General features: G+C 38.3%; 1 protein-coding gene across 1 annotated transcript in view; it reads right to left on the reverse strand.

The window, feature by feature from the left end:
• Positions 1-22,540, reverse strand: part of UVSSA (UV stimulated scaffold protein A) — a 43,234-nt gene that overhangs the window by 9,748 nt on the left and 10,946 nt on the right. Inside the window, exons 7-10 of the mRNA XM_015862857.2 lie at positions 13,613-13,715; positions 4,828-5,005; positions 4,259-4,411; positions 786-969 (exon numbers count right to left, since the gene is read on the reverse strand). Coding sequence (XP_015718343.1) covers positions 786-969; positions 4,259-4,411; positions 4,828-5,005; positions 13,613-13,715 — 618 coding nt within the window. The remainder of the gene's footprint in view (positions 1-785; positions 970-4,258; positions 4,412-4,827; positions 5,006-13,612; positions 13,716-22,540) is intronic.

Here is a 22,540-nt window from a genome sequence, read left to right on the forward strand (position 1 = left end):
GAAAATATATTTACTTGTTTTTCAATAGAGCATATGCCCTGATACTGGAATCAAATGGTAAAACTATGTCTTGTTATAAGGCATCAGGATCCCATAAACATCACATGTTGAATACATTCAGAATGCCAAAGAAATAATTTCTATGATAAAAGTATTCGTTCTTAACAGGAAGTCCATTCTACCACCTCTGGAACCAAGGTACTCATGCTGCATTATGGTTGCTGTTTATCATATACCCTTATCCTGTTAAAGTACTTTAATGCAACCCGATCCCCTCAATCTCAGATAACTAAAGAACGGGGATATCAGAATACAGTACATAAGTAAAGGATCTCTGCTTAGTAGGGCTCATAATTTGAGGCTGCATGGGGTATAGTTTTCATAACATTTAATTTGTGAATAAAATTTCTTAGCCCCCCCATAACAACCACATTTCTAAAAGTACAGTCAAATACACCCTAAATTAGGAGAACTTTTCAGAAACCAACTTTCACTGCTTCACTGTCAAGTACTTCAATGTAAGAGTAATAAATACAATACAGATACTTAAAATGAACGCCAGAAATATTTGAGAGTTCTTTAAACGTGTGCTACTTCCTTACAAAAAGAGCACTTCCCACACAAAGCAGGTATCAACATGAAGCTTCTCCATGTATAGCATCGTTCAATCCCTTCAGTTATATTTACAATGCAAAATAGACTTCTATAGGTAAGTTTTAATGAGATCCTCTCCATATAGGATATAATTTCCACATATCCTGGAAATGATGTTACTTGGTGCTCACCTTAATCCGATCTTGTCTTTCGCACAGACTTCCATCAGGCATTGGTGCTCGACATTTATGCTTCACTGGTTCAAACTTGCCAGCAAATGTTATATATCTTGTTTTTAACATTTCACTTATTTCTTTATTTTCTACCTCTTCTTCTACTTCACTGGGTGCCCAAAATCGATGCTCGGAAGTAAATCTGGGAAAACAATGCAAAAATTATTTGTTTGTAGATAAGTTGTGCCTTTCCCAGCCAAGCATGCTGAGCCACCTGGTGTAAGAAAGCACAGAGATGCCAGCATAATCCTGAAGTAAAATTACATGTAAAAGGAGCGGAAGCTTTATCATAATGCTTGAGTCTTATAGAAAGAGTTGTAGATTCCTATTATGAAGATAGTTTTGAAAATATCACCAAAGCCTGACTAGTATTGATTTCTCTTCAACCTGCTCATCTGTTGCCAGTCTTAGCTCTAGCTGGTGATTTGGCATTCAGAGGCAGTGATTCAATATCCAGTTTCAGTGAATAACTTTGTAATTCTATTCTTAATACTCTTCATAACAAAATACTCCTATAAAGGAACACACAAGATAGATCAGGGAGGAAACAACTTGATCATGTCTAATCTTCTGCAGAGAAGCAGAAGCTGAAACAAGAGCATCTTGTGACATACTGTGACCCATCAGCTGAGCCTTGTTGATTCTTCTAGGTTCAGTAGGCTCTTTTTCTGCACAGTGTTAGTAACACTAAGAAACTTATGGGGTGTTTATGAGCTAAGCTGATGATGAGGAAAACAAGTGTTCAATAGGAAGAATCCTTGTTAGAGAGATTCCTCCTGTCCAATAACTTTGTCATCATACCTACCTCACCGGTGCTCTAACCTGTCATAAAGTATGTATCATTTCATTAGGAGATAAAAGGCAAAAGAGCAACAATGGGGGCTAGTTAACATTAAGCACAGTAATACAGATACGTCTCCACAATATTTCATTGCAGAAAGTTTTCAATCTGCAAAATACAAACTAAACAGAAAAGTTACAAGCATCTTTTAAATATATTAATACATTCGAATGATACGGTACTTCAGCTTCATAAAGGCAACAAGATTATACAACACCGATGATTCTATGATTAGATTAGTGTTTGGAACTGGACTTTAAAGATTGATTCCTATGCTGACATTCAAACACACTATTCATAGTTACCATATAAAACACTTCCTCTCCACATTTCTTACAGTGGAGTAAAGAATAAAGTTGCTAAATCCCAACATTTTCTGATTTCCTATTGTTACAATTTAAGCAACATTTTAAAAAGGAAGAACTCAAGAAGAACCGTGCATGAAAAAAGAGAGATGAGGGGAACAGAAGATCATTACCCCAATGAATGTTGCTGGTGTAAACAAATAACGGGTCTAAAATTTCCATTAAAACCTCTATCTACACAATAGGAGAAATAAATGGCAAGCCACAGTTAACAGGAATCTGAAAGAAAGTCCAGCTATTGGAAACATTGCACTCTTTCCACAAGTTCATATAAAGTTTATTACTAATGGGAAGCCTAACAAAAGCTTGGATAAATATCAATTCTAAAGCAGTTTGATGCACACAGAGATCCTCAAGCAAGTAGCAAATAAGCTAATTCAAGTATCAGAAACAGGCTAGGGTGATCTGTACCAGCTCATTTGCTCTCAGCCTATGAGCATACTAAGTAAGATCTCTAACTCAAGGAAGAGGTAAATCTTCAGTCTGGAAGGCACAGGCTTTCCAAAACCAGTTGGTTAAGCTAGCATAGCTGTCTCTACACAGTAGAACAATCTTATTAAGTGTTCTTAAACTAACTTGATAGGCGTTGCAAGTGAAGGCTGAAAGTGGGAAAAACAGTACAGCCCAAACCTGGGTCACAGTAACACATGGCTACATTTACCAGCTAAAGATGATTTGGAAAACCATCTTTCTTCCAGCAAGTCTTACCACCAAGATTTTAAAACGTTAATTTCTTGTACATGCTGTTGCAAGTAAGTGTACTGTTAAATAAGTGAAAGGGAAAGACTGCCACTTCAGATTTAAAAGATTCAAGCCCCATACACACTCCATTGTCTACTGTTGGTGTGGCTTTTTTTCTAGCATCTCTGTAGGATAGAAAAGTTAAAGGAGTTGGTCAATGACTGTTTTACTTTTTCAATAAATACGTTTTACATCCAAGGGTCAATGGTATTGTGTGTGCACGACTACTTAAATTATCTTTGGTTAGATTGGCATATCTGTAGTTATAGACCATAAGGTTCAGAAGTATGCCCTCTATTTTATTGAGAAGCATAAAAATAAAACAGTACAGCACAAGGCAGACAGGCAGTGAAATATGCTTTTGATTTCACTTATGACTTGAATAACTCATTTGCAATGTAAAATAAGGCCTCACTACCTTTTTGGCATTATCAAAGTCAAATGCTTCTTAAAGCCTTGCTGAAAACCTTAACCACTTAATAGGCTGGTTACACCCAACCAGACAAAACCCAAAGCGTGGAGTATCGGTTAAAGCACTATTATGTATCAAATTTCACTGACTTTCAATAATTTAAAATATATTCAGCACTTTATATAACCAAATACAGAAGCAAATCTTTCTTCTTGTTCTTTTGCTCAGCAAACACACCACTGAAGAGGGTATTATCCTAAAAAGGCACTGGCCAAATTAGGCTTATTTCCACAAGCTGGACATTCTCCTGGCTATTGTGAAGAAGTGAAGTAAAGAAGAATAATGTTACATGAAAGATTGGCAGGGCAGAAGAACCTGTCATGAAAACCAGCGTTCCTCAGTTTCCATAGGTGGAGATGAAGATGGTATTTTCCTTGGGTTCACACCACAGCACCATTTACAGTTTGTATAGTCTACATTATGATTACATAGAGCTTAGAGCTTTTCTCAAACTAGCAGTGCTTCATCTCCAAAGAACACAGAACCTTCCCAGACAAGAATGGAAAGCGAGAGATCAAAACACAAATCCTGTAACTTCCAACTATTCCTCGTGTAACTGAACAAGCAGATCAGTTTCCTCAGTTACCACTCCATAAAGTCAGGAAAAATACCTGACATCACCCTTGTCTTTCTCCTAACTTGTCTGTTATTTATTTAGACTGTGAAGTCTTCAGCAGAGGGATTGCCTATTATGGACCTGCAAAATACTTTGCATAATAAGGTACCAATTTAAATTGAAGTGCTGCCATGCTACAAATAATATACAAACATGAAAAGAGCAGAAAAAAAAAGCCCTTTGAAGCATCAAAGGATATTTAATTAGTACCACAACTTCTCAAAACAAATACCCTTTTGAGGTAGAATTTCTGACTTTGTTTATGGGTCCCACAACACAAGGGAAAGAAGAAAAGTAATTACCAAAAGAAATAGCAGTCACCCCACTGTGTGACCTCTGAGTACAAGTAAATCTATGTATTTGTTTAATCTATCTTAAAAGAGAAAGAGCATTTACTTCAGAATCTTCCCAGCATTTGGCTGATCCTGTCCCCAGTAGTGAAGATCTAACCCAAAAGGCATAAGGGGAGCTTTAGCTCTTTCCGCATCTAGTTTTCTTCTCTTACTGTCAGGCTCTTCCAAAGCTGTTGGCTCAGTAGTTGCAGACTCACTAGAGAAAAGCAATGAAAAGTCAAGAGAGAATAACAATGACCACAACTTTTTCTCTGTTTTCATACCAAACCTAATGTTAACTTAGATCTAAGACTACAACTACCTTTATAGCACTGTCTTTTTTTTTCCCCACCTCCCATCGCAAAGGTTACAATGAGGCCATTTACACCAAACTAAACCTAAATGGAATGATTAGTAAAATATTCCTTAAGAGTCCAAAGGAATCACTAACAAACTCCCCAATTTTAAGCAGTAAATGTACATCTGAGCAAAATAATTGTACCTTTCAAATGAAAACAAGACAGCCTGAACTTTTTGCATGCCCAGTTCCTGAGCAACCTTCTATGTGTTTTCTTTAGTAATAAATACAAGTAAGAGGTTTCTTCAAATCCTGACAAACTGAACAAAAATAACCTGGCCAGTGGAGGTGTTAACTTTGGTAGTTTGTCTTTGATAAGCTTCAGTGTTGCAGCTGCACAGGTTGGATCCAGTTCATCTTCATTCCCTTTCAGCCGGGCAGAGGAGCTGAGAAGAGCTGGTCCTGCAGGGGCCTTCCTTGCAGGTGCTTTTGGTGGTGACTGGGGCTCAAGGCCTGAAAAAGAAATCAATGATGAGCAGAGGACTCATTTCCCCTGTCCTCCATTACATCAAGGTAAAGTGGAAACAAGGAGCTACTAACACTACATCCAATAACAATTCAGCTTCAATTCCTAAATACATCCTCAAACAGAATCATCTAGAGAACTCTCTTATTTCACGGATACTAAAATACACAACATGCCAAGATGAACATCTAAGAAGCACAGCAGTACAGCCACAGAGTACTCTGAAGGGACAATGAACATGAGTGACACCTGAGGAACAAACCCACTGTGAGGCAGCTTCAGGCAGAGTTCAGCAGCAGCAACTCAGCAGTGGGGCGACTTAATCACTTCATACAGCTCGATTAGCCAGTCGGCATGGACCATAATGATGCAATTAGATAGACCAAGAAGTTGAATAGCACATGCTGCTACCAGCTGAGCTAGACTCATTAGCTGGCCAACTCTATTAGCTGGCAGTAATAACGAGAACTTTTCAGCCAACAGCAGCTGAAATGGAGAGACGTGGTTCCTCACACCAACGTAACAGACAACATTTTCCTTTCCAAAATACTTCTTCATAGAAGAAGAGATTGAAATGACATCTACCCCAAGAATATCAACCAGAGCAGATCAGTGCTCCTTCCTTGCTCACTCATCCTCACATCACCTTCTCTAATGAAAGCAATGAATGTGTCACGTTCACCTTGCTACCTAACTTAGCTTCCCAAAGTCAGCAAGGCTTTAAAAAACACTGCTTCAAAAAACAAACAAAAAAAACCAAACAAACAAAAAAAAACCAAACCAACCATTTAAAAGAGTAACCTGAACATTGGAAAATGGCCTGGAAAATAGCAGAAGGAGCCGCAATAGGAGAAATGATAATTAAATAGAATAGGTGGGAACTAAGCAAAGGAACATCTAGGCTAACAAGAAATGGTATCATGACGTTTATTAGGGTGTAGACTTGCCATTCGTGAGGGTCGATGGAACCTCCACAGCAATGTTTTGTCTCAACGCTTAATATGCCGCTGAAGGGAATAACCTTGAATTGATCTAACTGGGAAGGGGGAAGGATAGGTCTGCATCTCAGCTTCTGTCATTGTGTGAAAAGCAGAAAGCCTTTCTAGAGAGCTTTGTATCAAAACGATCAAAGTGAGACAGAATTAACCCAAAAGACTCTGTCAGGATTTGGACAAGAAAACTTCCCTTAATATTAGAAACCGCTACAAGCAAACACAACCTTTGGCGCGAACAAGGTTAGCTCAGAAAAAATACGTGGCAGACTGTATCTGTAATGCAAAATTACTTAGATTGTGTCAAGCACTTAAAATGCCTTTCTTTTCTTTGTTAAGAAACAAGGATATCTTTCTGCAAAGAATCATTTAAAGCAAAGGTTTTGAGAGCGTGAGTATACTGTATACAGATAATCTTTCAATCAAAGCTAACAGGTGTGAATCTCTCACCATATCTCTATTCCTCTTCAGAGAGATATGTGCACACACACCAGAAGCTCTCAGGCAACTCTAGCTCTATTCAATCTTTTTCCTATCATATGTAAGGAAGCACAATTGCCCACTCATGAATGAACTTACATTGTTCAGTAGGGGACAGCAGAGGCAGGCACTCAGCAACACAGAGAGAGAGATAAACGGACAAATTGACAATTAGATAAAAATCACACTCAAAAGATCAATACAAGAATTCTTAAGAGCTACAAGAAAAACTATTTTTCCCATTGATTTCTTATTTTAAACCATTAACAGGGAAGCGGCTAAAAGTAAATACATGGCCACGCTGCTAACACCACCTCTACTGTGGATCTTTTAAAATCTGTTTACAAAATTAGTTCTCGCTAATGAGATGAAGAGCCACCACACATACAGTGCCATCTCAGTGGTGCCCAATGTCAGGGCGGGTTTTTCTGTTGCTTTGCTTTTAATACGCAGATGGAATTAAGTGCAGCTTTACAAGTAAAATTCCTCTTAAGGATTCTGCTGTTCTGTATATTTTATTTGACACAAGTACAGTACCTGACTTCAAATTGTTCCACTGGTGGCTCTTAGAAAGAATCATAAAAACATTCAAGTCCCCTTTTTTGCTTAAATTGACCAAATGGCATCTATTTGCCTGAAGCAATAAAGTAGAGCGTATTCACAAGGCAAATCGATAGAAGGAAAGAGAGAGGCTGGGGTTTCAGCCAAAGTTAGGCTGCTGAATGCTGACATTATTGATTTTAGCTAGTTCAGCTGGCCTTGTAATTAAAATGTAAATTTGAGAAAGAGATTACGTCCTGACAGAAATGGTGGGATTAGGGGAAGATAAAAGCCCCTCAGTGAGAATATAGAGGAAGAGCAAGCACAGTTTCCCTCAGCTGTGTGGATTTAGACGAGATCTAACTACTTCACATTCACTTCAGTTTAACTGGAAAAACGGAGACAGAATATAAACAAGCATTACAGACTTCAACTTTCTGAAAAAAAAAAAATACAGTAATCTCTGTTTCTTATTTGTTGAATCTTAGTCAGGTCTTATGCCTGTGATTTGTATTGGCAGAGACACATTCCGAAAGTATCAGGAAAATCCAGAAGTTTGGGGACAATACTTATGTGCTGTGTTCATGATGAAAAATCCTGCAGGTATTTTACACTCAGAGGGTGGTGATGCACTGGAACAGGTTGCCCAAGGAGGCTGTGGATGCCCCATCCCTGCACGCATTCAAGGCCAGGCTGGATGTGGCTCTGGGCAGCCTGGTCTGCTGGTTAGTGACGCTGCACACAGCAGGGGGTTGAAACTGGATGAGCATTGTGGTCCCTTTCAACCTGCTTTTTGGGACAGCTTCCAAATAACTCAAGGTTTCAGATCAGTTCTGCTGTCCCTCTTGCACAAACACATGCATGAACAAAATTAACACAGGTGATGTGTGGTAGGAAGATTTATCTCTGAAGGTGCTGCTACTCATATAGGATGGGGCTTTGAATTATGTAAGCAATCCCTGGCAGATAACTGATGCTTATGGTACCATTACTAATTAAAAGAACTCTAAAGTGAGAAAAACAATTAGAAAAATAGCTGCCACAAACAAAATCTAAAAGGCATTCATACAGGGATAATGAAGATTTTTATCATTTACTGTGACTGGAAACTTCCTCCTTAACATTAATATCGAGTAGCAGATCCAGTTTTTTTATCCCACTTAAATGCCATTAAACAAATGGCTGTCAGCAGCTGCTCGGGCAGGATGCTAAAATGCCAGAGATGCTTTCAGCAAGCATTCTCCCAACACAGGTAAGCCATACACACAACTCAAGACAGCTTATCTCATGGCCAGCTACACAGTAACGTATGTAAATGATGCTTTGAAAAAGCTGCTGAGTGCAGCTGATATTGGTTTTAAAGAGGTGAAAGAGATGCCCCAGCAGCCCTTTACTGCCTGTATATTATTTACACATAGCCAAAATTTTCTGAATTCTGCTTTGGAAACTGAAATTAAAGGAAAAGAATAACAAATGTTTGTTAACTACTGAAGTTTGTTAACATCACATATGGTGCTTTGTTTGCTTTATCAGAATTACAGACTATGTTAATTTGCTTCAATAACAATTTTCATTAATTAACCCTATTTACCGATGTTTTAAAAATCATAGTTAAGAATCAGAATAAATCAAAACAGGAGTACTCAGATTAAAACCTTTCTATTCCCCACATCCTGATCTTTCACACTTTATCATTTTGCAATCTCCACCCATTGCATGACTCGTGTGAAGTACACCAATACTGTAAACTTTCTTCCATGAATGTGCAGTCATCTTCATTTCAGATGCTGTATTACAAAAGTTTTGCTCCTAGGTGCTGCTATATATAAGTAGGATATGTGTTTGTCTGTATACAGACACAAAACATACTAGTATAATGACACAAACTCACCTGTGAACTTGTAATTATATACACCTAATGTTGTATATGCTAGGATAAACTGAGTCTGTTCATTATAAATTTGATGACAGCAGATCAGGGCTAGGATCCTAACTTCATCACTGATTCCATTATCTATACGCTTACAGCCAAGCAATGCATGTTATTCAATCACTTAAGAAACGTGTTTGATTTAAAGTATTACAATGTTAATGTTTTTCTCAATAGTAGGGACCTGTTGAGGGTCAGAGATGAAACTGCATGTGAGCTGCGTGTTTTAAATGTGGGAAAGAGGAACCCAAACTTCACAGATTACTAAAAGATGAAGATAATTAAATAATTCTGTTTGTCCTTCCCCTGCAAAACCTGATTTTTCCTCACAAGGAAGTCAGGTAATACCCAGAAGTCCTTGTTTAATCTAACAAGAAGTAGCAAGAAGCAATCACGGTGACAGTGTAGTTCCAGTTCTCAAATTCAATTCCCAGAGAGCTGTGCTTTGCACACTATGAAGACTGGGGGTTTATTTCCCCAGGGTCTGTTCTGAAGCTGTTTCTCCATGCAAAAACTCCATGTTTCACCTGTAAGAACACCCTCAGGAGGCTCAGACCAACATTACTCCCCAGACAAACTTACCTTCTAATCTGCATGAAGCACAGCAACTTGCTCATGACACAAACTGTTGCTCCCACTTTCCATGTTCCCTCACTTTCACCAGCTCATCCTGCAGTTAAATCTTCTCCATGATCATTGCTGCAAAAATTAAGCTCTCCACCATGGAATCTGAGGCTTGATCAAAGCTACATCACTTTATAAACAATCGCAAAATGCTTTTCAATAAGTTTTGCAACTATGCCGACCACCAGAGACCCATCATTCTGGGGACAGAAAAATTAAACTCTTTTCCTGAAAGAACAAGCAATAAAAGCAAATCTTTCACTCTGTTTCTGAGCCATTTAGGTGCTTTTCCCCATCACTTCCACATTTTCATGTGTCTCCATAAAAACACGGACTGGAAGAATATGCAACTATAGAATCAACAAGTGATCAATGTCTATGAGGTGCTCCAGCACTACACCATCCTCCAAGCAAAACATTTCTTCATCAGTTTCTTCCTAACTTTAGTTTGCTTTTAAGTAAAGAACATCTCAGCTTTTAAGTAGTCGGCATACACAAGTGGAAGTCACTCTTTAACAGATGAGAACCAGAGCAACCCTATGAAATTCTTTTTTCCACAGCATTCTTCTTCAGTCCAGCACTTCTCTTTAACAGCAGAGCACATTAAGAGGCCTCTGTGGTACCATGGGACGGCTGCTCTCTTGTCTATTGCAGACATCAGGTGCAAGTGTAAATAAGGATTATACAAATGGGAGGTCATTAGAAGGCTGGTAATGCTAATTTGGCATGACACCCGTAATGGGTTTTATCTTCATACTTCAGTTATCTAATCACCTAAATTCTTTTAACAAATTTACATTTAATCATACGCATAGAAATTCAAATCGACTTGTTTAATTCTCTCTCCACCCAAACCGCACCCATCCTCAGTTCATATAATATATTAAATATCACCATCCATTTTGGGATCGACTCCATGCACAGATGTGCACTCAAAGACATTGCATCTATGCCTGGCACACACTGTGTCTAAATATCATTTTTCACCATTTTTTCAGATCTCACGAGAACCACAACTGAATGCACGTATTATAAAAGCAGCACTTGAACTTGAAATGCACCTTGTTGGTAGGATGCCTTCATTTTCCCCAAGAGAAGTGAAGGAAAATAAAGTGATTTTTAAATCAATAATCTTAACGATTCTATGATTCTATGTGATGTTTCAATCAATTCAGATGACCAGGAGGTTTTACAGCTCTTTCAGAGAAGCTGTTCCTTTTCCCTGGTTTCTTCAGGTAAAGTAACACAAGAAAAAATGCTTTAAATTGTTCACATATTTTCTCCATAGCACTGAGAATCTATTTTGCATGGAAGATTTGGTGCTACAATTAAGGCTGCTGTCTTAGCTTAGAATCCTCACAAACTAAACATGAACTAACAACATGAAGCAAAAAACCAACTGGATTACATTAAGACAAATCTGCAGTCACCCCTATGATAACTACACTCACACAGGGAAGAAAGAGCTGAATTTAATTAGATATGTGGCCATCTAACATAACCAACTCTCCATGATAACACGCTATATTTAAATCAATACATTCTTGTGTATTTTAGAAAATGCACTTTTCTGAACAAACAAACAAAAGGGATGTTTACTTTGTTGTTGCTTGTGGAAAATACATGCAAAAGTCAATTCAGGAGCAAGCACAGCTCTCAATTTCACTCATGCAGACCTCAAGTAATTGCATAAGTCATTTTGTTTCTGCAGTAGCTATATGCTGGCTCCTGAAATAGATTTTGAACTAGTAAATGATGAGTTGGACTAAGAAAAGCATAGAACTGCTGCATAGATGCTCTTTCCTGAACTGGGAGCTTAGGTAATAAACTTTTGGTGACAGCAAGAAAACCTGAATGCTGTCAGAAATACCAGGAATGATTCGTTTCATTCAAAATGCCATTTTCAACAAATACCTGATAAAGAACAACCGTGACCATTAGTTCCCACATAGCTGCAAGCATATAAAGTGAGATATAGGTAACATTTTCTGATTGGCTTCTTCACTACAATATGGATTCCTATCAGCAATACTTTAAACAGGCCAGGTTGGATGGAGCCCTGGGCAGCCTTGTCTGGTATTAAATGTGGAGGTTGGTGGCCCTAAACTCATTTGTTATAATCACCGATGTTTTTCTCTTATTATATGGGCATAAGAAAACTTCGGCGCACAGCTATCTGAAGGCTGCTAGCTCTTTCTTACAATAGATTCTCTTTTTTTGTTATTGTTGCCAGTCCCACTGTAAGCAATAATCAGAACCTACTCAGTGTTCATTCCATGACTAAGGTAGATAGGATGGCCAACACATAACATTCTTCTCAAAGAATCATAGAATTACCCAGGTTGGAAAAGACCTTGAAGATCATCAAGTCCAACTGCAGCCTAACCATAGTACCCTAACTCTAACAACCCTCTGCTAAATCATATCCCTGAGCACCACATACAAACGGCTCTTAAGAGATGTATCTTCTTAGCATGAAGTGTAGAAGCTGCTCAGTTGCTATGTGCATTTCCTACAGCCCTTCACCACTGTCCTTTGATCGCTTTCAGTGAATACACCCTGCTCCTATTCCACTCTCCAACCACAATACTATCTCAATACACTCAGCTTCCCAGCACTCCATCTTTCCCAACTATTGGTTGGACAAAGTACATGCCTGTAGATTGTGTCAAGCAACACATATTTTAAGAGTCAAACCATGCAACATTGCAGCCATCTGCTCACCAGGGCAATAGTTGAATCTCAGTTCTCTATATACAGTAGATGCGCTGCATGCTTTTTAGAGGTACAGAGAAACAAAGATATTCACCTTTAAATCAAGCCATTAGGTGCGGAAACAGACAGTGCCTAGCAGGATGTCATTCCAGGAGATGCCCTGAAGCTGACTGCAGCCACTACAAGTTACCATTATAGCAAAACTTTTGCTGTCTGTAACCAAATTTGCTAGCAGAAGGCAACAAAATGATCATTTGAGACACACTGTGTTGGGTTTACATGGACATACACTCTTGTTTCACCAAAAAGATGCATTTGACATGCATAGAAAAGAGCTAGAGCATGAATTTTATGATGTAAACTGCAGATAAATAAAAAATAAGCATGAACAGGATTGAAAAAAGGTAACAGCAGCAGCCTTACACAACTGCCTACGGAGAAACGTACAAGCAAAAAACTTACTCTATTGTCTAAGGTTTTTCAACTCCATTGTGATGACAGCTACCCTCTACAACAAACTGAAATCTTCTGAACTTATAACACAAAATGCTACACTGAGCTGCAAAGCTGCAGACACTTAATCAGTTAGGCATACAAAGAACAAGGAGTAGCACACAGAAATGAAATTGAGATGAACTTTCTTCAGTTACTCCTTACTCAGTTTCACAGAAATACAAGTGTGTGTGTGTATATATATATATAATAATCTTTAGAAGGCATTAAAAGAAGGCTTGCTTCATTTAAACAAAGCAGACAAGACCAAGATTATATTTTGCCTTCTGTTATGTGCTTAATAACCTTTAAGAAGAGAATTTTAGCTGAGTTTCTTTTAATGTCTTGTGATAGCAATACCCAACAACAAGCCTAATTTCGGAGCTGGAGGTTGGCTACTCCATGGGAGGAAGCAGTTGTGCATCCCCAACTGACTTTAATGCTATTAATTAGGAGACAAAACTTTACTCCACCTCACCAGACTGTTATCAATATTTCTAATATTTGAGTCCTTTACTTTGCAGTCCCTTCATTCCCTGTGTTCATGGCACAAACATACATAGCGCTGCTTCTGGCTTTAAACTACAATGGGACACAATGGAACGAAATTAGCTTCAAGTCTCAGTTGCTCTTGCTCCTGGAAAGAATTTGTTTATGTACAGCCAATTGCTGCTCCCCCTTTCGATGTAACGACTTCCTCATAGCAGCCAGAGAGATTACCCACACCACTGATCACTTTATTACTTCATAATGGCTGTTTATTTACTTTAGTGCAGCAGTAACATGCAAGGATAAAGCCTTTCACAGCTGGGCAAACTCACCATATTCCTTACGCAGGTGGTCTGGAATGTGGGGCTCATAACCTTCCTTCTCAGGGACCTCCACAAAGTCATCATCGTCATCGTCATCATCTGAAGCTTTCATCTACAGAGATGATTATTATTACTTTTTAAATGTGAAGACAGCTTCTCATTTCCCTTTACACTGCAAATATTTCATAGACATCATGATAGCCCTACTGAGGCTCTCTCTGTCAAAAGTATTTCCCTAATTATGTACTTAATCTTCCTCTAAGATTAGAACTTTGGTTAACGTTTTATCTTTAAAGCCACACTTTATCCTAAGGGCTTCTTTAAAGACTCTTTTATCCATTACAACAGATGCAGTGGCTGAAGCTGGAGAATGTGTGGAATTATGAAATAAGACTAAAAAAATCTTAGAACAACACAAAGGTTTTGATTTAATGAGCAAATTAAAGCCTTATTTCTTCTCCTTTGCTTGATTTTACTCATTCAGCTGCCCTCAAATAGTCTGTAGCATGTTACCTATCTTACAAAGTTTAAGGGTTCATAAACAGAGCAGACAAATGGGAGAGGAATCTGATGGACTGGATGGCTAATACTGACCAAAGTCAGAACATGCAGCTACATCTGTATGCTCGTGTTTCACTGGGTTGCTTCGCAGCAGCACTTACAACACTGACAGTACAAATTCACATACAGAAAACCTAAAAAGTTTTCAACAAGCTGAAATACAAACATGGACTTTCTACCAATTAACCAAGTCAATTAATGCACTAAGTGGGCTTCCTACACTTCATTTCAGCCAGCTACTACTGTATAAGAGCAAGCATGTCTCTACATTTTGTTCTAAGTTTGTTTCACACCTGAAAACGATTTATTTCTCTTCTAGCACACAAAAGGTACAAGAACCTGTGAGACCTCAAATGTGCACAGTACTATCAGAACTACACATATGAAATAGAAAGCGTTGCCTACATCAAAAGGCACCTGTGCTGAAGGTTTTGTCCACCTCAGGAGTCACCTAAATACAAACACCACCACGATCTGAGCATTATCATATGCTTACCATGCACTCTTGTAAGCTGAGGATGCAATAAGGGAGTACTGACAAAAAACAACCTTTCCACAGAGCCCTCATTCACTTTTCTCAACTTCGCTGCAACAAGCCAAAGCTATAGATAAGGAATTGCATCATTTTTACTATTTCCAGCTGTGTTTTTGCTTCTGCTGCTGCACCTGACTGATGTTGATATTCATATCAACTACTCACTGAACGCACACAGGAGGATACCACAGGTTTTGCCTGCAGCAGAATTCTCCCCATTTAATTCACTGCTCTAATCGCGTGTCACAGCTGAGTTCCTTTAAATCACATATATACTCCGAATCAAAAAAACGAGAAACCAATTTGATTTATTGAACATAGTTTAAAAATTAAAAAAAAATCATCACTTCTTCAATATTACTTGTAAGCTGGATTGAAACTCACTCCTAATAAGCAAAATTAATTGATATTAATACACACTTCTAAAGAAAGGATGGCATAAGGTTGAAGTATGATTTCTCCTTTAAAAAGACTTGGATCTAAGAAAGATCTGCAGTTCCAGATGGAATAAAAAAGAGGTTTACCCACTTGAGGAGCAGAGCACATTTCCCAGACCACACCAGCCAAAGTCCCAGCATAACCATGTTTGAAAGAAGCCTGCTGCTAAAGATGAGCAGCACCCACAACACAGCCCCATTATCACTGCTTCCCATTGGCAAACAGCGACTTGCTGGGCCATGTGGAGGGTTCCACATCATAGCTTACTTTGAATTGCACTGCAATCATTTCTTCTCACCTAAAGGAAAGATGCAATTCAGGCCCTACCTGGCATAGCCAAGACAGACATGTGCTGAATCTGATCTCCAGCACAAATCGAAATACAATTCTAATGCAAAAATACAAACAAAACCAACCCAAACAAAAGAAAAAGGGTCACTTATTTTACCACTAAAACTTGAAAAGGCACAACATGATAAAGAATTCTACTTGTGTTGCTACCCCCCTGTTATATGCCAGGGCACTTTAATGAAGTTTGGCACTAACACACATTACTATCTCTCCAGCCAGAAGCACAGCAACATCAAACCAAGCCCAAGTTTGCTATGGATGACCTTACCCTACAGCTTAGTTTCATAGAGGGAAAGCAAAACAACTTTTACTTTATACTGTTATTCTCTCTGTTTTACTTTTCCTGTAGCTTTTACTTACTAGTCTGTATTCACCTCAACAGCAACAGGTATAAGGAACTGAGAAATAATGACAAACTAGCAAAAAACTAGTTCAGACAGAGCATTAAGTTAATAGGCCGAAGTTATCAGCTGTCATAATACAAGCACTCACATGCATGACAACCTGCGAGGAGCAGAAAGAATCCACAAGAATTCTACCTGAAGTTGAAATTTCCTCTTACTTTTTCCACATGCTATTGGAGATGAATAGATCTCTGTATATGATATACTAAAATACAGTGTGCTTTGCTAACCCTCAACTTGAAAACTGCACTGGAAGCAACTTTCCTGTATTACCTGTGTGCTCTCAAACTTTAAAGCACGTGAGCAGCCTGACGGAGAGAAGGCATAATCAGATGCAAATTCACTTTGTTTAGGTATAATCCATGAACTGTGCATTCAAGTACTATAGAAAACATTAATCATAGGAAACTGTAATTTTTGTTATCAGTCTAACACTAATCAAAAGGGAAACCTGTCACTGCCGCTGACCTGTGAAACGTCCCAATTATACTCTGCGGAAATGACAGGAGCACTTAACTTCCTCACTGAGTAAATGACGACGATCAATCAAGTTTGAATAACAATGAGCCACGGAGCTGAAAATTATTTTTTGTATAGAATCTACCCAGGAATTTATGAAAGGTGAAAAGCAACCCAAGGTTTTCGGGGCATTATGGCTTTCAGCTACTGCGCTGCATATCAAACACTAAACAGAATTTATGTGTTTTAATTTTCTAAAAGGTAGATGTGGACTTGGTGCTACAATGCATAACATATAATGCCAGCTTTTAAATATGGGGGTCATTTTCATAAAATATTATGCTTATTGTTCACACCCTTGAATTTCACTGGGGCATCCTATTAAATTTAGATTTCCTGTAGAAAAAAAATAAAATTAACTGCTTAGCTAACTTGCAGGAATTAAGTCCCCTTTTTAATTCAAACAGACATAAAATCTGTTTTTTTTTTCATAACATCTTTAACAAGACAACTTGTTTATCTTTTTTGCTCTCAAATAAGAAAGTCATCACCAGTAGAGATTCAAGCAGCCTCGCAGTGGCAGTGGCCAGTTCAATCTCAATTTATGTCACTCCAGCAGTACTTAGTCAGAGCCATCCCAATGGTGCTGTTTTGTTCCATTCCCTCTCCATAGGGAGGAGGAGAGTTAGTGAGCAACAGCATTGGTCAGAAACATCTTTTTTTTCCCTCCAATTCCACTCTTCAACCATGAGCAGAGTCCCATAGCAAACTCTACAGATGCCGTTTGAAAGTTCATCCACTTGTTATCCGCTTTCCCCACTACAGAGAAGCTTTTCAGGCAATTGCCACGAAGAACCAACCATTAAAATACATATTTAAGAGAATGTTTTTTGGTGGCAGAATGAGTAAATTACAATCTTTTAGGAATGAGTGGTTAGGCAATCCCAAATGTGAAAAACAAGATTGGTAAAAATGAATACTACACTATTTCTAGTGTTCTATGCTGGAAGAAGAGTAAAGTATAAGCTCAAGTGATAAGTACTAGAAGGCAAAGCTTTTCTTGCAGCATACAGAACTAAACAACTCTAAGCAGCCAAGCAGATAGTTGTTTCTAAATAAGCTGTTAAGGAACACAAGGAAAAAAATACCCTGTTCTCAAGTCCATCCCAATTACCAGGTGACACAAGGAAGTCTCTAACTTAGTTGGGCAGACTTGGAAGAGAAGGTGAACTAAAGCTTCCCCTGTAACACTATAGGATGGTCAGCTGAAGGGAATCCAAACAGATTCTCAGACATTGGAGGCTACGTGCACATCTACTGTTCATCAAGAGTGGTGGAAAGATTTTCAGCTCGATGTTAAACTGCTCCACACCCACAGTGACACAGCAGCATTCCTGAGTAGATGCCTCACTGTGCAAGGACACAGGATTTAGCTGGGCACTTCGCAGATTTTGAGACTGAACTGATTTAAAGATGAGAATACAGAAAAACAAGCCAAAATGAAGCACAGAGAATACCCATACATTATTTCCATTGGAACCAGTTAGCACGTCTCCTCAGATCTCCAAATTTTCATTAAAAACTTCAAATAGCTTGACTTCTCCATCAAGACAAGCACAGTCAAGCCATTTGTTCCCTAACTCGTTGAAAAACTTGAAAATCAACAGTTGTTTCCTAACCAACCCCCACCTAGAGAAATATAAAGCCCCAACAACTGAGAACAGGTATGGAATGCCAACAGAAATGCAATCCTATATGACTTCAGAGTCGTCATTCCAAGAGCCCAGTGGCGAGCACAGCTCAGCACAACCAGAGATCCAGTTAAATATCTTGCTCAGTCATCCCGACTAGTAATAAATCTAAATAAATGGAATCACAGAATCCTTAGAGTTGAAGAGACCTCTGAGGGCCAACCAGTCCAACTCCCCTGCAATAATATATAAATAAATTAATTAAAACAATGCAAAATCTTCACTATATATCACGTTGAAATACGCAAAGGAAAGGCTTTGGTCCTCTTCCCAGTTTTATACAAATTGTTTGCTACCTTCTATTAAGAGGATTTAAAAACTCTGAGCCTCTGCAATCATAATTAAATTAAGCAATAAAATGACTGAAATACGATGCAATCAGTTTATAGGAGTAGATATTCAGCATTCACTAATTATTTTAGAAAAAGAAAAGATAGCGGATGAAGAAGTCCTGCCTACTCACTAAAACACCACTTGCAAACTACAGCTGGGACCATTAAATAAATTTGGCATGGTCTAATTAACTTGGTTTGCAATCTCAATTACTTTTCACCCAAGAAATCACTTTTATTCAGTTTTATGCATGTCTGTTCCCACCCCCCCCCTTTTTTTTTTTAAGAAAAAAAATGATGTAAGGCATCCTCAGACAAGTGAACTCTAAACTTCATTTGTCTTTCAGCAGGCTTGATGGCTATGCATTTAAAAACCCATTCTATCTTATAAACTAAAAATTAAATGTACTCAGCTGTGATGGTCGTCATTGCATCTGCTATTTATATGCTAATACCCTCACTGGAAGATCTTGCAAATTATTCCACCATGTCAATATCTCATGTGCACCTACTCAAAGCCAACTAAATATTTTTCTAGAGGCAGAAGACTCAGTTTAAGGAATCGGAATATTTATCACCACGGAGCTCAGCTAAAGGGGCAACCTCAAGCAAGTACCTTTTTTATTTGACCACAACACAAAACATACTTCAGTCATCTGAAATGAAATTTGGGGCATATTCTATGCAACCAAACAAGGACTGCAAAAGAATAATTTCTGCAGTACCAGTAATAGAAATTGAATAATCAAACAACGTATCCTGCATGGAAGGACTTCCAAAAGTTCCTCCTTTTCCATCCTTTCATATCCAATATAGGATGAAAAGTAAGAAGTAAATAAATGCTGTCAAAATGATACATTTCAGAATTGTGCTTGAGTTTCATTCAGGAGAAACACAAAAGAGTTTTATTTATAGGGATGCCCACACACAATCCCTCCAACTCTGCTCCATGATTTGAGCATAAATTCAAATCGATATGACCACAAGTCAAGATATGTGGTCCACGCAAATGACATTTTATGTCTACCAGTAAAAGTATCATTGTTCATTCTACTTGTAATTGCTCAACAGCACACAGGCTACTGGGACAGTCTGACTTTTATTTGGGAATGCACTTTTTACATTATTTCATAGTTTCCAGAATTTAGCAGAAATGCTTCAAGTGTTTGAGCCCAAGCATTTAGTGCTGAACTGGCATACATTGCTGCAAAGTGCCTTAGCAACAAGAACTATCCAGCAAAGCAGATTTTCTGTAGAGCACTGTATGCCAGCGATAGTCTGTGAGCATTATCACTTCACTGTTCTAGTGGTGAAAGCTTGGAGGTCACTCGAGACTTGTATCAAAGCCTTCTCATTCTGTCTCTTCCAACCCAAACCACTCTATGACACTAAATAAACAATAGTGTTTATTTACATTTATATACTCCATCAGTTTCCAAGTTCCCTGATTAAGTACAGACTGAACTTCATAATTACACGCTCACTACCTGAATTTATTGAGTTACAAGGGGACGGTCCTAATCCTTTTTCCTGGATTATGTTCCAGTCAGTTCAGGTCCCTGCCACAACAGGAGTTCTACTGCCAGAACAAGGGAGGCACTGGGAACCATCACAGGAGGAAACAGAAACAGGACAGCCCCTGCTGTACACTTTTAAGCAAACATTTAGCCAAGTGTAAAACCAGCTCCTCCCTTCTCCATTCCAGCTGAGTATTTCCTTTTGTATGCTGTTCCCTGTATCTGGGAACAGCCAATATTGTCCAAAGCCATTTTGTTTAAGGCTGTAGCAGTGAGGCACAGGACCGACCATACCCACTCCCGGACCAAAAAGTTGCCTTGTGGCCAGATACCTCAAAGGGAAAGCAAAAACACCTGCTGCTTCTTCCCTCCCAAAAGAAGCTTCTCCCATTACTTTTCAGCTGGTCCAAGCTCTTCACAAGATGATAAAGAATATAACATTTTAAGTACTGCTTCGAATTATTCAATCCCTTTTACACTCAGAGGGCTACACGTGATAAAAGCTAAGTATTAAAGATGCAAATAAATAAAATATTCAAGGTGCAAAAATAAATATCTTACCAGTAGTCACTGTTGTAATGGAAATTTAGGAACAGTGATTTTCTTCCAAGATGTAGTATAACAAGATTCCCATTAGCACCCAGTGATGCAATAAGTCCTACTGCATTTGACAGATTACCACCTATTATTTTGACAGGATCAAACTCGTGCTGCTAAGCCTTGGTATCCACCACCGACGTATATACATGCCTGTATTTTGTTATGCAGTCTTCACACACACACACAGAAGCAGTAACTAAACTGCAACTTAATTCAAGGATCAAGTTTTAACTACATATTTGTTGAACGTTATCTCAGATTTTGTATTTCTTACAGATGAATATAACCCTGACATTAACAAACCTCATTTATTACAGGCAACAAGTCAGCAAAATAGTCCATGCAAGACACAGATAACCTTATGTATATTTCCAATAGTAGATTCTAGGCACAAAGATGTCATTGATATAAGCATCTTTATTTTAGTGTTACTGCACCAGCTAGATTTAAGTCAGTTACTATAATAAATACTCTAGGTAGTGTTCCAAGCCTGATTTTCTTCCCTTTTTTTTCCCCCCTAAATAAATATATATATTCAGCAATGCATCTTTACTGAGCTTCACAAACACATTCTATTCACTTCAACGCACGGTTTCCCTTTGTAAGTTAGGACGGATAAAAAGCAGGAAGCAAATTTATATCCCAACATACACTGTTCAGTATTGAAAGATGAATCAAGGGAGATGACCCTTCAGCCTGGAAAACTTAAACACTTAACATAAGGGTTAACTTGATGATATAGACACCCTACTTTATTTTACACTCTATTAGAAGAGCTCCAAATTGCATTGTGCGACCTGCGAATCAGATAGGGATCAGAGGTCACCACAGTGACAACTTCAAGAATTCACGACTAGATCTGCATAACAAGATATTTTTAATAACTTCCTAACAGCAGCAGGCCGTATAGCTATTGCAAAGCTGAAAATATAACACAGATACATTGTGAATTACTTTCACATCTTCGCTTTGACCTGGCTGTTCAAGTAGGTAAATATTAGCTAAACAATGAATTCAAGTGTTGTCTGGTGGACTGCTTAGACCATACGAAACATCATTAAAACTTTATTTATTCTGAACACAGAGATGCTGAAATATACCTACTTGGACTCAAGTGTAATGCTGATTTTACAGCCTTTAGGTATATACTGAATATAATCTTTAGGTGCGATACTGATTTAATGAGCAAATATTCCTAGGGCTCTCAAGCTACGTAGAGGATAACAACAACAAACATCAAGTTATTCGACCTCAACATTGAATACTTCTGATTCTTCAAAGGGCCACTTGGTTAAGAGTGAGGGATTTTGTGTGCAATTTAAAGGCATCGTGGGGGGAGAATGACAATGACTTACTTCCTACCCCCCAGAAGCAGCTTCTATAAAACGAAGAGAGAATAAAATGAGGGTGTGAGCACAAGAAGCTGTTACACAAAGCTGGAAGGCAGGAAGAAAGCAGCAGATTCTCTATGGCTATAGAAAGAGAAAACAGTCTTTGCCTTCGATCCAACTAAAAGACAGACTTAAAGAAGAGCTGTTCATAAAGTTATAAGATGATTACACGGAAATAACTCATTAGCATTGAGAAAATGCCGAGCTGTAGTTGAAGAGATGAGGAGGAAAAAGCAGCCGTAGTTTTGTAACCAATTGGTAGAGCACATGGTTTAATTGATTACATAATAAAATGTTAATTTTATTGTGCAGTAAAATACTTTAAGAGCAAACTACGGCTATGAAATATTTAACGTGTAAACAATATTTGTGACAATTTTCTGCTACTGTTCTTTCAGACCAAAGTCTGAGTTGTATTGTAATAGGGTTTAGGGCTCTGATCAGGTACCAGACTACAAAAGGACAGCATCCTCCCAATCTAATTATTAATGACATCATTGAACCCAACTAGATGTTGCACGTGGATAAAATTAAGTACACGACTAAATCAAGATCCAAGCGTACATTTAGATTTGACATACGATAAGGATAGGTGAAA

This window comes from Coturnix japonica, chromosome 4, assembly GCF_001577835.2.
Source record: "Coturnix japonica isolate 7356 chromosome 4, Coturnix japonica 2.1, whole genome shotgun sequence".
In the NCBI taxonomy this organism is placed as follows: domain Eukaryota; kingdom Metazoa; phylum Chordata; class Aves; order Galliformes; family Phasianidae; genus Coturnix; species Coturnix japonica.